The sequence below is a fragment of the Acomys minous genome, assembly GCF_964271855.1.
Source record: "Acomys minous genome assembly, chromosome: 8".
NCBI classification, from domain to species: Eukaryota; Metazoa; Chordata; class Mammalia; order Rodentia; family Muridae; genus Acomys; species Acomys minous.
Window position 1 is genome coordinate 100,194,601 of NC_140489.1, and position 14,010 is coordinate 100,208,610.

Below are 14,010 nucleotides of genomic sequence, written 5' to 3' on the forward strand. Positions count from 1 at the left end.
AAAGGCATCTGCTATCAAGCCTGACAAACCTCAATCCAAGCCCTAAGACCCACATGGTGGAGCCAGAGATCCAACTCCTACAAGTCATTCTGATTACCACTCATGTGCACGCCCACACACATACAAACAAACACATAAACACCACATACAATAAAGAAAAAAGAAAAGTCCATGTTTTCAGGACCTCAGTCCCTAGGCCCACCTACAATTCTCCTGTTGTTTTTTTTCCTGGTATTAAATAAGAGTGAGAAGTTTCAGAGAAAACACTGACATGTCTTAGAAAAAGCTACAAGTTTATTAACATAATATATTCTAATGCTTAGAAAAGTTTCAAGCAAGTCATTCTAGGTTTCAAATAAGAAATCATAATATTAAGCATTAACTAAAAAGAAAGAAGGTAAGGGGGCCACACAGGGCTGCCGTTCATTTGGGGGGGTCTGTGTTGATGCCATACTTTTCCTTGAGGAGCTTCAGCTGCTCCTCCTTCTTCTTGGTGTCCATCTTCTGGAACGCCTGCAGGTGTGACAAGCACCACGGTTGACGGGCACGGAGCGGCCGCTACAGGAGTTCACCAGCAGCCCCAGCCCAGAGGAGACCCACACCCTTCCCTTGTGGGCGGTACTTACCCGGTTAGCGTTATAATACAAAACCACGAGGTATCTGTTACAAACGTTGAATCCCGACAAGTGGTCACATGCATTCTTAGCATCGAAGATGTCTTCGTAGACTACATAGGCCGTCCCTCTGGTTTCAGGTGTATTCCCTCTGCAGAAAAGTTAGAAGACAAATTTACCCAAGGACCAACAATTTTCAGTCTTTCTGAACCTGTACCTGGGTTGTTTGTTTTGGGATTTAATTTTTAAAAATATAAACTATATATTCAAACCCTCTATTCCAAGCGCTCTACCAGTGCCCTCAGCCCTATAACAATCATTTGGACACAATAAACAAAAATATGTTTTTATTTAAATAACTGGAAATTACCCTGAAAAAATGCCAGAGAAAATTAACATTATGAATAGATATGCAAAATGACCTATAATTTATTTAAACTGGTGTGTTTTGAATGAAGTATCTTGAAACTGCAAAACATGAGTACTATCCAAGCTGTGTGAGACCAGCACGCACTGCTGCTGTGTCCAGCCTTCTCTGTTTCTCATCTCGAGTAACTGCTCGGTCTTGCTGGGTGTACAGCACTGAGGGCTGAGTGCCTGTTAGCCACCCAAGGCAGTCACCTGCTGTCAAAGCTGTTTTTCTCCCAATCCTAGTTTAATTACACAGGTTAGATACTTCCATCAGAAATTTCTGGAGCCAAAGGGTTTCAGATTTCAGGGTACTTGCATGGACTTCACTGGTTGAGGAACCACCAACCCAAAGCCATTTCTGTGATAGGTTGGCATTTTAGAAGATTTAGCTTTCGAGTATTCTGAATTTCAGATCAGGGATTCGAGAAAGTGACCCACTATCTATTCCCTCGCTTACTCATACGCTTACTCATGGAATCATTTTGGACAGGTAGCCTACATTAGCCTTGGACTCAAGATCCTATTGCCTCACAATGCTGAGTATTAGTTTGTGCTACCATATTCAGCGTATAGTTTGACTTTTTAAAAATTACTTTATTTTTATATGGTGTGTGTGTGTGTGTGTGTGTGTGTGTGTGTGTGTGTGTTTAGATGCACATGTGGTGGTGAGGGGACAACTGTGGCAAGTGGCTTCTCTCCAGCCACTCTGTGGGATCTGGGGAATCAATCTCAAGTCATCAGGTCTCTGTACATCAGTGCCTCTAATCACAGAGCCTTCTTGCTGGCTGTTTGTTTGTTTGTTTGTTTGTTTTTGTTTTTTTGGTTTTTCGAGACAGGGTTTCTCTGTGTAGCCTTGGCTGTCCTGGACTCACTTTGTAGACCAGGCTGGCCTCAAACACAGAGATCTGCCTGCCTCTGCCTCTCGAGTGCTGTGCACCACCATGCCGGGCTGGCCCTAATTTTAATTATTAAAAATAAGACAAACTATGACACAGGCCATATACATTTCTACACAATATTTTACAAGGTTTATTAAACTGATAAAAATAAGACATATTCAGTATGTTGGGGAGTGAGGAGAAAGCATCTACCAAGACGGCAAGATTTAAGTGATTTGTAGAAAAAAATCAGCCAGGCGTGGTGGTGCACGCCTTTAGTCCCAGCACTCAGGGAGGCAGAGGCAGGCAGATCTCTGTGAGTTTGAGGCCAGCCTAGTCTACAAAGCAAGTCCAGGACAGCCAAGGCTACAGAAGGAAACCCTATCTTTAAAAGCCAAAAACAAAAACAAAAAGTCAACAACCATCTTGTGTGTATGTGTATGTGTGTGTATACTCCCTAATGTGAACAGTTATACTTTTTTATTTTTTGAGACACAGTCCTAGTCTGTGGCACAGCCTTTCCAGGGATTCGCTATGTTGACCAGACTGCCAGTGGCAATCCTCCCACCTCAGTTACCCAACTGTTGGGATGATGTAATAGGTGTGAGCCATCACACCTCTTTTGTTGTTTTGAGTAGTATTGGTCTTACTGTGTAGCCAAGATGGCATCAAACTCACTCTCCCTGCCCCGTCCCCTGAATTCTATATTAGAGCATGGACCTCCATGCTCAGCTTCTTGTACTTTGCTCACTTTGCCTTTATATGAGCCTTTAGCCCATTTTAAAAGGCTTATTTTTAAACCAACTGAAGCTCTAGTGTACTCACTGTTCAGCCCCTTGGTTGAGGAAACAGCTTCAGCTAACAGAGCAGAAGTATTCTAGGTTGTCAGAGTTAGCTGTGAGCCAGGCAAAATGCTGGCAGGCAGCTTGCCCTCCGCTCACAGCAACGGGCTGCTTCTAGGGTGGGTGCTCCTTGGCATAGCTTCTGCTAACCCTCAGGCTTTCTTGGAGAGGTAGGGAAGTGAGAGAAGCAACAGGAGCACCGACCTGCAGGCAGGAGGCAGCCAGGGCCTGTCAACAAATATAGTTGTCACAGAGCCCACTTTTCCAAAGGTCTGCTCTATAAAACAGACCTTATGTAGCCAACGGATGAGGTTTGGACCTGTGGGCAAAGTCCTTGAATGGGCCGAGGGAAGGCAGATGCTCCACAGTAGGTGAGGCATCTGCCAGACTCAGCCTATAGCAAACACTATTCTGGCTCAGAAGGACAAGTTAAAACATGCAAAAGTCTGACTTCAAAATTGTACCTCTGGAGCTGGAGGTGGTGGCACACACCTTTAACCCTGACACTTGGCGGCAGGGGGATCTCAGTGAGATCAAAGCCAGTCTAATCTACACAGTGAGTTCCAGGACAGCCAGGACTATTACACAAAGAAACCCTGTCTTGAAAAACAAAACCAAAACCAAACACAAACAAAATCGTACCTCTGGGCATGGTAGCAACCACCTTGAATCCCAGCACTTGGGAGACAGAGGCAGGTGGATCTCTGTGAATGCAAAGTCTACATACTGAGCTATGCAGAGAGACTCAGTCTCAAAATACTAAGAAAAAGAAAGGGAGAAAGGAAGGAAAGAAAGAAAAGAAAAAAAAAAAGGACAGGGAGTCAGCATCATTAACTGACACAGCTGCGGAAACACAGCAACTCCCTTCTCAAAACAAAACAGAATTGTAACCCTACTCCCACCTCCCATCGAGGCGTGCTCAGAGGCGTGCTGCCTATAAACGGGAAAGAACAGGTAAAGCTGACGGGTGTAGATAATGAGCCCAGTGCCAATGAACTCGCTTCATTAAGTTACTGGGTCTAGCTGGGAGTGGTGGTGCACGCCTTTAATCCCAGCACTCGGGAGGCAGAAGCTGGCGGATCTCTGTGAGGTCAAGGCCAGCCTGGTCTACAAAGAGAGTTCAGGACAGCCAAGGCTACACAGAGAAACCCTGTCTTGAAACCGCCCTGCCCCACCAAAAAAAAAAAAAAGTTGCTGGGGTCTGATAGGGATGTCTGTTTCAGACAAGCGCTCCCTGTGCACTCTAGCCTGGCCCTGCCTTGCTTGCACTCAATCTTCCTGTCTCAGGCTCCAGTGCATTACCATGTCTCACCTGAGGAGGCACTCTTTGTATGCTTTATTCTCTTGGTATAGTATTAACAACTATTAACAAGTTAATCATTTTCAGGACTGTATTAGGTATGGAAGTTGACAACTGTCTAAAGGGTAAAAAGAGTTTGCATTCCTTAAGGGCAAAGGTAAGGTTTTTCTTTCTTTTCTTCCAGAAAGAATCTGCATATGCAGCCCATGCGGCTGCAAACTCAGTCTACCCACGTTAGCCTCCCAAGTGCTGAGATTCTAGGCACAGACCACTCTATCCAGCTCAAAAGTGATTAATACAGTTTATTACCATAATACTTTGCAACATACTGCACTTGCTAGTATTCATTTGAAAGACAGAGATCTAATTTCTCCCATTTAAAACACACTATTCTATTATTGTTGTTGTTCTGTGTATATGCACAAAACAGGGTGCAACATGTGCCACAGCATGGATGTGGAGGTCAGATGTCCTAGTTACTTCTGTCTGGCCACTCTGGGATCCGAGCAGGAGCCTTTACCTGCTGGAGGCAGCTCGCCCGCTCACCCTCTCTGCTGTTAGTTCTTTCCTCTATTTTCGCCTATTTCTTTTTACGAACTGCAACAGTGAACAAAAGCTAACCGTATTCCTTTCACATGCTAAGCACGTGTTTTACTACTGAGCTATATATAACCAGCCCTCAACTTGATTTTATTTATTTACTTATCTATCTATGTGTTTTTGTTTTGTTTTGTTTTGTTTTTTTTCGAGACAGGGTTTCTCTGTGTAGTAGCCCTGGCTGATCTGGACTCGGTTTGTAGACCAGGCTGGCCTCGAACTCACAGAGATCTGCCAGCCCCTGCCTCTCGAGTGCTGGAATTATAGGCCTGTATCACCACACCCAGCTCCCTTAACCTGATTTTAAACATTTCCTACTTCTCTTGTTATCAACCTTACACTTTGAAATTTGAAATCTACACTATAGTTTGAATTTTATTTATTTATTTATTTATTTTATAATTTGAATTTTAAAAGCATGTATTTGGGATGTGCCATGCATTAGAGACTGAGCTCAGTAACATTTTACTGACTGGTGGTAAACAGGAGTGAAAAACCTTATCACACAATTTAGCCTTTCTAGCTTCTGCTACTTTATGTCACACACTGATCTCAGTGTCATTTGTCCTATATTATATGTTTTTATTTATGGACATATGTGCTTGTGTGTGTGTAGATGTTTATATGTGAGAACAGGTGCCCTTGGAGGCTAGAAGTGGATGCTGGGTTCATCTGGAGCCGGAGTTACAGCCAACCAGTGTGGGTACTGGGAACAGAGCTTGCACCTCTGGAAGAGAAGGAAGCACTCTTAACCACAAAGCCATCTTCCCAGCTCCTTAATGTGTGACTTTAATAGAAAAGGCAAAATATTAAAAGGCTTTAAAGCATACAAAGTACCATGTGTCTACTCCATGTGAGGCAGAGCAATTAGTTGCCGTGGTGTGCTTAGAAGCATGGCTGGGTTTTAAAGTCCTATTCTAGAAATCAGTACTAACTGAGCAGGTAGCACAACCTGTAATTCCAGCACTCCAGAGGCAGAGGCAGGCCAGTCTCTGAGTTAGAGGCTACAAACTGGGTATACACAGAGAAATCCTGTCTCAAAAAACCAAAAAAGCAAAGTAAAGAAACCTATTGCTAGCACAGTGTTTGGCACCTAGTAGGCAACAGAGGTTGGTCACAGTGAGGGAGCAGAATGGCTGTTTCTCATTCTGCAGTTCAAGTCCAGGTCTTGTGCCTCAGAATCCTATAACTGTATTCACACTGCATCCTCCCTACGGCAGGCAGTAAAACTAAGAGTGAAAAGGCAGGCTTCATCACTTCCTTCAAGCAAGAGAAGGACACTACATAAAAAGGATGGATGACAGATCACGTGGAGCCATGTAAGGAAAGGAGAGCTGTGACAGAGACTAATGAGAGAGCTCCTGGAACTGAGGTGCTCGCGGGAAACCTCTCTGAAAAGTCCTCCCTGACGCTGTACTTTTCTTTTTTTGGTTTTTTGAGACAGGGTTTCTCTGTGTATCCTTGGCTGTCCTGGACTCTATGTAGACCAGGCTGGCCTCGAACTTACAGAGAGATCCACTTGCCTCTGTCTCCTGAGTGCTGGGATTAAAGGCGTGCACCACCATGCCAGGCTTAACCCCCACTGTTTATTTTACCCCCTTATACTGCCCAGACTGGTCTCAAACTTTCAATCTCTCTGCCTCAGTCTCCAAAGTGGCTCCCGTTCCAGGTGTGCTCCATCACCACTGGCTCTTTTGCTGCACTTCTGGTAACATTCTCTAACTTCAATTTAAACACCTTTCAGCTGGGTATTATCAGTCAGCTTTATAATGCCTTCCTAAACTAATCATAACCATCCTGCTACTACTTCATTCTTTTCCTGTTATGATCCTGGGGACTGAAACAAGGCCTCGCACACTCTGCTAAAGAGCTGTCTCTCCAGCCCTATTCATTTGCTTACTATGAATCAGGCACAAATGCTATCAATATAAAGCTTGGCGGCAATGATCTCTGCCACAAAAGACAGGTGAGTTCATGGGCAGTGGCACACCACTTATTAACTACCAAACCTTAGGAGTAACTGAGTTATAGTAACTTAGTAACTAAGTAAGAGTAACAAAGGGATGGACAGACAAGGTTCAGTGGCTTTATGGAGTGGTGATCTCACTGACTGTAATTTGACCCAAGCTCAGTGTCTCATAGACAGCTGAAGCCCAGATGGAGCATTTTGCTCAGTTTCACCTAACTTGTAAGGCTCCATCAGTATCTGAACCCAGGTCTAACAACACGTCCAGTCGATTTATCTATCACACTGCCTCTACATGAAGACCCCCAAACCATCCAGATAATCTTACAGAAGAAAGAAAAACCTAACAAGTCTGGCTGCCTGTCACAGAGCTAGTCACAGGCTTTGATGGCAGACTCTTGTTCCCTGGCTCCCAGAGTCAGAAACCATCTACATGGAGTTGTCACATGCCTCAAAGCCCACACATTTGCTCTGGAGGAGTCCAAAGCCCTCAGCAGCTGCTCAGAGGACTGATATCTTCTAAGAGGAGCAACTGTTCTGTAGTACTTCTGTTTTATCCTCATTTGGGTGCTAACGATGATGATGTTTACTCCCAGGAGAGATTGAGATCATTCCAACACAAAGCCTCAGGCTCTCACAGTCCTAAAAGCCAGGAATGGGCCTCTCGGGTTAAAAAAACAAAATTTTGCCCTGCTTTGTTGACATATGTTCTTAACAAGTCCAGGCTGACCTCAAAATCACTGTATAGATGAGAATGACCTTGACCTCTGGCCTCCCCTGAGATTATAGGCATGTACCACATTGCTCACTTCAGAAAACTTACAACAAGGTAGTGGGGTTGGGGCTATAGCTCGGAGGTATAGTGCCAGCTTGGCAAGTACAGGGCCCTGGGTTCAAGCCAGCAGGACCTACCTAAAGGTGCCTTCCTAAAAACAAATGCTGTGACTACAAAGAAAAGCTTTAGAAATCCTCCCAGAAGGCCCCTTACATGGCACAAGTTCAGGTACTACATAGTCTAATGGTTCAATAGTTCAGGATTAGAAAATTTTTTATCACTAAACATTACATGATACTAGAAAGGTACTTCTTGCTACTCAAGGGCCTTGGTAGTGTCCCTGTAAAACAGACACATCAGCACACGGCGCACAGCGCAGGCCTTCTGGGAGCTACCATTCTAGGATTACAAATCAGACAACTATGTCCTTTAAGTCACATTTTAAAGACTTACACTCTGATTTGACGAATAGGTCCATATTTTCCAAATATATCATACATTTCTTCTGCTGTGATTTTGTATGGCAAATTCCTTATATACAAAATCCGGTTTACTTCAGGTGGGAGGCGAATCTAAAATGAGAAAAATGTATCATTATACTGAAGGACAGCAGTGCTGCCATGAGAAAGAACCCAATGATGCCGAGTAAGACGCCAAGAACAAGAACTAGCTCTGGATGCCACCTGAAGCAGCTCGCTCTTTAGAAAAACAACAGAGGGAAGACAGCAGTAGAACTGAAACCCAGGCTTTTGGTCACTCTAATTTAACAAGTATTTCCCACTTCACTTACAAATCCTATGTCTCCTGGGAAAGAAAAGACAGCAAAACCCCGCTCATAAGCCGCCTTCTGTCCTGAGAATGACTTCTCTTGTTCGTACAGGCCTTCCTTCCCACCAGCGTCTAGTCCTCCCAATCCGCACATAAAACAAAACCCTGGGCTCCACTTACTCATCAAATAGTTACCAAGTGCCGCTTAAATGTACACAATGGCTGGGTGTTAGAGATACCCTTCCCAGCTCTCTCTGCTTACTTTAATTTGCTTTGTTTTCAGTCATGCAAGTAGAAAAGGGAAGTCTGTATTCACTACTCAAGTCCTTTATTAGACACCCAGACTCAGCTACACCTAGCTGTCGCCTCAAGGTGCTTTTCATCCCAGCATTCTATCTCCAACCTTCTGGGGTGCCTGGTTGTTGTTCTTCCTCCACACTTTACTTCCTCTCAACACCTGTGTTTCCTCACAATCTTCGACATTAAAATACCATTCCATAGCCTGTTACTTTCCTTGCCCTGTTGTATAGTCCTCACTATTACAATTTTCTTACTCTACACTGATGACTCGTAGCCTGTTAATACAGTCAATTATATGCCAGACACAAATTCTTTCAATAGCTGCTTATTAAACTGACACGACTTTTAGTATTAAGTTAAATACTATATAAATGAAGAATAAAACATTTACTCTCAGGCTGGCAGATGATTCAGCATGTAAAAGGCACTTGCCAGCAAACCTGGTAACCTAAGTTCATCCCTGGAATCTACACAGTAGAGAACGGACTCCCCAGAACTGTCCTCTACCCTCTACTAGTGCTCTGTGTCACATGCACATACAATAATAAGTAAATACAAATTCTAAAAAGTTTACTCTCTATCTCAAATAATAGTGGTGATAATTATTAAACAAATTAGAAACATTTATGGTTTCTAGGTCAAGTTTCATACTCAACAACTTCTAGACAAATATATTCCTCTAGTAAATCTGCTTTCTCACTCTGCGACACACTGTGTAACCCTCTCTTCTCTCCTAAAACCTCACCACCATCACTCCCTGTAAACTGAAAAGGCTGTACACGCCCTTCAGCCAACCCAGGGTATGACAGCTATCACCAAATGGCAAGGACTATATATTCCTATGGCTAAGCTTTCTCCACCTATGTCCATCCATTTTTCTTCTATTGCCATACCAACCATGTATATATTCAAAGTCACTTCTTTATTTTGTTTTTTTTTTTTTTTTTTTGGTTTTTTGTTTGTTTGCTTGCTTGCTTGCTTGCTTGTTTTTTGGTTATGGTTTGAGGTGCTGGGAATCCAATTCCTGGACTCACGCATACTAGGCAAGCACTCTATTTCTGAGCCACATTTCCAGCTTCACTCGGGAATTTAATACATTGTTTTTCTTTTATTTCCCATTCTATTGGCATACTCTTGTTGGCATGTAAAAAAAAGCACTTTAGGTATTTTAGAACAATTCAATTTCTCTATTAATAAAAAAAACCTCATAGGACCCATTTGCAGTTTTTTCTTCTCTTTCTTTCTTTGTATTTTAATTTTTTCAGGTTTTTTGAGACACAGTTTCTCTGTGTAACAGCCCTGGCTGACTCGTTTTGTAGACCAGGCTAGCCTGGAACTCATAGAGATCCGCCACCCTCTGACTCCCAAATGCTGGGATTAAAGGAGTGCACCACTGCACCGGCCCACCCCACCACGGCAAAGGGTTTCTCTGTATAACAGAGCCCTGGCTGTCTTGGACTCGCTTTGAAGTTTTTTTCTTTGTTTCTTTTTTATTAATTCTTTTTTTTTGGAAGAGTTATCTATTTATTTTACGTATGAGTACTCTATCTGCATGTACTCCTGCATGCCAGAGAGGCATCAGATCCCAGTATAGATGGCTGTGAGCCACCATGTGGTTGCTGGGAATTGAACTCAGGACTTGTGGAAGAGCAGACAGCTCTTTACCGCTGAGCCATCTCTCCACTCTGAAGTTATTTATATCTTAAAGATTTTTGTCGCTCGTTGACAACAGTAGAACATAAGTAAGTATGACTTTTCATTTAATTCTCTGCTGTGTCCCAACACCTATCATTGGCGTGTAGCACATACTAGGTGTTGAGTAGGTACAATTGATTGTTTCCCGTCTATAAGACCAGAGACACAGCAGGTGCTTAAATATATTAACATGCGAGAAAAAACCCAGGTTCCACAGTGAACCACATAGTTATTGAGTACGTCTGTTCTATCGACTTTTTAAACGGAGATCTAACGCCTGGTCCTAGGTGTAGGTCAAGCAACAGAGACGTAGACCCTACACTGTCAGTGACACCAGGGGCCTTCCAATATAGGTGGGGGTAGAAAAGCCGCTCAAGGAACAACCCCTGAGGATAAACACAGGACAGATTCTCCGATGACCAAATAGGAATTGGGCTTCCCCGCCTGTGGGCGGAGTAAAAAAACTCCCACCCACGCAGCCACAGTCCTGCAACGAGATTTCTTCCCTTCCGTGCAAAAAGCAGGGTACTCACATTCGCCCTCTTGGCCGCTTGCATCGCCATCTTGGCGGGCTGATGTTGGTTACCGTAGGAGTCCTCCTAGTATCTCTAAAGCTCGGTAGCCTTCGAGGGCGACACAGCGTCAGAAACAGAGTATAGACAGGCAGGTAGAGGCGGAAGCTGTTACAGGACTGCTGGAAAGTCCGCGTCTCAACTAGGACGCGCTGACGTCCTAGAAAAGATGCTCCAAACCAAACTACCAGGAGAGCGTACTCAGGCCGGAAGGCGAAAAGATGAGTTCCCGGACGCTTCCGGATGCCGGACCGGAAGGGGCGGGCGAATGCCACAGGAAAAGAGGCGTTCCACTTGAGGGGGCGGGACTTGAGGACCGAGGGGCGGTGCATGGGCGAGAAGCCCGGATACCCGCAACCCGTAAGGGAGGCTGGCAACCGCGAAGCGCCCCGGACGCGAAGGTGGGCGTGGTGCGCTTGCTGCAACTTTAGCGAATTCTACTGTGTTGCGAATTTGAGCTTTACCCTGAGCACCAGTCCCGGGGCCTTGGCATCACTTGATGGTCGGACTCTATCTCTCTCTCGCCTACCGCGGCCCCGGTCCATACTTACAGAGAGCACCCCGCCCTTACATTCACTCTTTTATTTCCTTAGACCATCTTTACAGGGGCGGACCTGGGAGTAGAGCCCACTCCCAAGTTTGCTCTGGGGTCTTCCTTCACTGGGGCAGGTCCAAGACGATTTTTGCTCCTGTTCCTGTTGGCCTCCACGTACTCGTGGGCCGCTGGAGTATCAGTCGCGGGATAGACTCTGTCCAGAACCGGCTGCGGACATTGGGAGCTGTCCGGGGAGAAGTAGGGCAGAATCCTCTACGTGTAAGTTTTCACCAGCATTTGTTTGTATTAAAGAACCTAATACGTGAAGAGAGGCCTTACACTCCCGTTCCCCATCCTGCTTAGCCTTAATGCTCTGTGAGCATCTGAAACAGCACATCCCTTCATTTTTCATCACGAAAGCATATGCTTTCAAATGCGCAACCTCATTCTGTACCATGTAAGACTGAAGACTGCAGTAAAATACTAATGCATGGGCTGGAGAGATGGCTCAGAGGTTAAGAGCACTGATTGCTCCTCCAGAGGTCCTGAGTTCAATTCCCAGCAACCACATGGTGGCACGCAAACATCTATAATGTGATCTAATGCCCTCTTCTGACATGCAGACATACATGCAGGCAGAACACTATATACATAATAAAAAATCTTTAAAAAATTGCTAGTGCAACTGACAGACTTACCTAGTGCCAATACAAAAGGAATGCTTATCTTTCCTATTACGTGCAAAACTGATAGAATAAATTCCCAAAGCTGGTGCCTGCTAGAAGGGTACAGAAGATTTTAGGGACATAAATCTGTTGAAGGTACAAGCTTACTCACCCGAGTAAGGGCTTCGTAGTACACTGAGAGGAGGCCTACCCTGAAAGCAAAGTCTTGGACTTACGTGAAGACCTAATACCATAGCTGATGTTTTGTTCATCCTGATAGAATGTTTCGTATACGAACTATGGGAATATGCCCGAGGCTTCAGTTGCCTAATCTGGATTACTTCTCTGAACACAGTTACTCATCTGTCCACAGGGTGGCAGGTTTCTTTATAGGCTTCCTAAAGTGAGTTATGACTAGGTAGATACAAAAAGAGTTTTCTGGGTGACAGTCATACTTTCTTTTCACTCATCACTCACTTTATTAGCCTAGATCGCAGCAAGCTGGCGATCAGACTAGCGACCAGACTTCCTCCTTTAAAATGTAGTTTTGAAAACGGACCCACTAACATCAGCTCCTATTGTTAAACCGTGAGAGCCCCGTGACCATCAAAAGCCAGCTCATTGACATTATTCTCGCAATAGGCTCCAGCTCTGCAGTCCAGAACAACAACAACTCCAGCACTTTCCAAAGGGGAAAGATTGGCAGGAGTTTAGACACCAAAAAATGGCACAGATAAGATTTCATGGTGTATCTGTGGAAATGTGGGTAAAAATAAATGTAGGTTTGGGAGAGCATGCCTGTAATCCCAGTGCTTGGAGGTTGAGGCAAAAGAATCTCAAAGTTGAGGCTAGCCTGGGCTACCTAGTGAGACCTTGCCTCAAAATAATAAATCAATACAAGTGGAGGTGGTAAGTGCAGTTGGAACTAAAACCACTGGCCATAGAAGTACTGTTGTAAATGGAATTATATAATAGCACGCACAATTATCTTTTGTTTGTTTTGAGGCAGGGTTTCTCTGTCCTGGACTCGCTTTGTAGACCAGGCTGATCTCGAACTCACAGATATCCACCTACCTCTGCCTCCCGAGTGCTGGGATTACAGTTAGACTGGATGGCCAGCAAGCCCCTCATCATCACAATGAAGACTTGGAGTCAAATGGTTTCTGATATGCTAAGAGCTGGTGTTGACAGAAGAGCTACAGTCATGCTAGGAACTGAAGTAGGGCTAAACAGAGGGGCTATAGAGTTTAAGCAGGTTAAGCAGCTTACAACAGTAGGCTGCCTCAGTGGTACATGTTTATAAGGTCAGCATTCTAGAGATTGAGTTGGAGAGAGGTCTCAAGTTTGAGACCAACCTGGGCTACATAGGGTGACTTCGTTTTAAAATTTAAAACAATAAATAAAAGTTGCCTGTCAGCATTCTGTCTTAGGGTTGAACTGTAACTCCACCCCACCCTACCCCACCCCCACTCCCAGAGCCAGTGAGTTCATTTGGTTTACCTACAGGAGTATGGGTGAGAGGTTGTTTACAGTATAACTTATTAATCAGTCCACACTGGTGCACACAGTTGGTTTCCTTGGCTGGTCCTATGCTACCTGGAAGCCAGCCTATTTTCAAGAGTCTGTTAAAAAGAGGTCATAGGCTAACTAGGCTTTGGATGGATTAAATTCAAAGCCCATGTAGAGAAAAATCCTAACTACAGTTTAATTAGCAAGCACTTCATTCCAATTTGGAGTCCAGGGCACAGTAGTTATGATAAGTCATTTATGAAACCGGGGGTGGGAATCTAAAGGGACCATGTCTGACCTTGTTCTAGGTCTTGCTTGGAGACTTTATCTGTAAAATATAAAAAGGGTCATCTGGGAGCTGGAGAGATGGCTCAGGGGTTAAGAGCACTGGTTGTTCTTCCAGAGCTCCTGGGCCACAGAGTGAGACTGTGTCTCAAAAAACAATAAATAGAAAAACCTATAGCTCTGTTTACATTAGAGAGTACACACATACACATGCAGGATGATTGTTGACTTGTTTTTGTCTTTTTGAGACAGAGTTTCTCTGTGTAGCCCTGGCCGTCCTGGAACTCACTCTGTAGAC

The 14,010-nt window shown here is 44.3% G+C and overlaps 1 protein-coding gene across 1 annotated transcript; it reads right to left on the reverse strand.

The window, feature by feature from the left end:
• Window positions 1-274: 274 nt before the first annotated feature.
• Window positions 275-10,974, reverse strand: SF3B6 (splicing factor 3b subunit 6). The gene is made up of 4 exons (XM_084791235.1): window positions 10,680-10,974; window positions 7,837-7,955; window positions 627-765; window positions 275-513 (listed from the first exon to the last, which is right to left on the reverse strand). Exons 1-4 carry the CDS (start codon window positions 10,707-10,709, stop codon window positions 424-426), a joined length of 378 nt encoding a protein of 125 aa, XP_084647361.1. The 5' UTR covers window positions 10,710-10,974; the 3' UTR covers window positions 275-423.
• Between the last annotated feature and the right edge of the window lie 3,036 nt (window positions 10,975-14,010).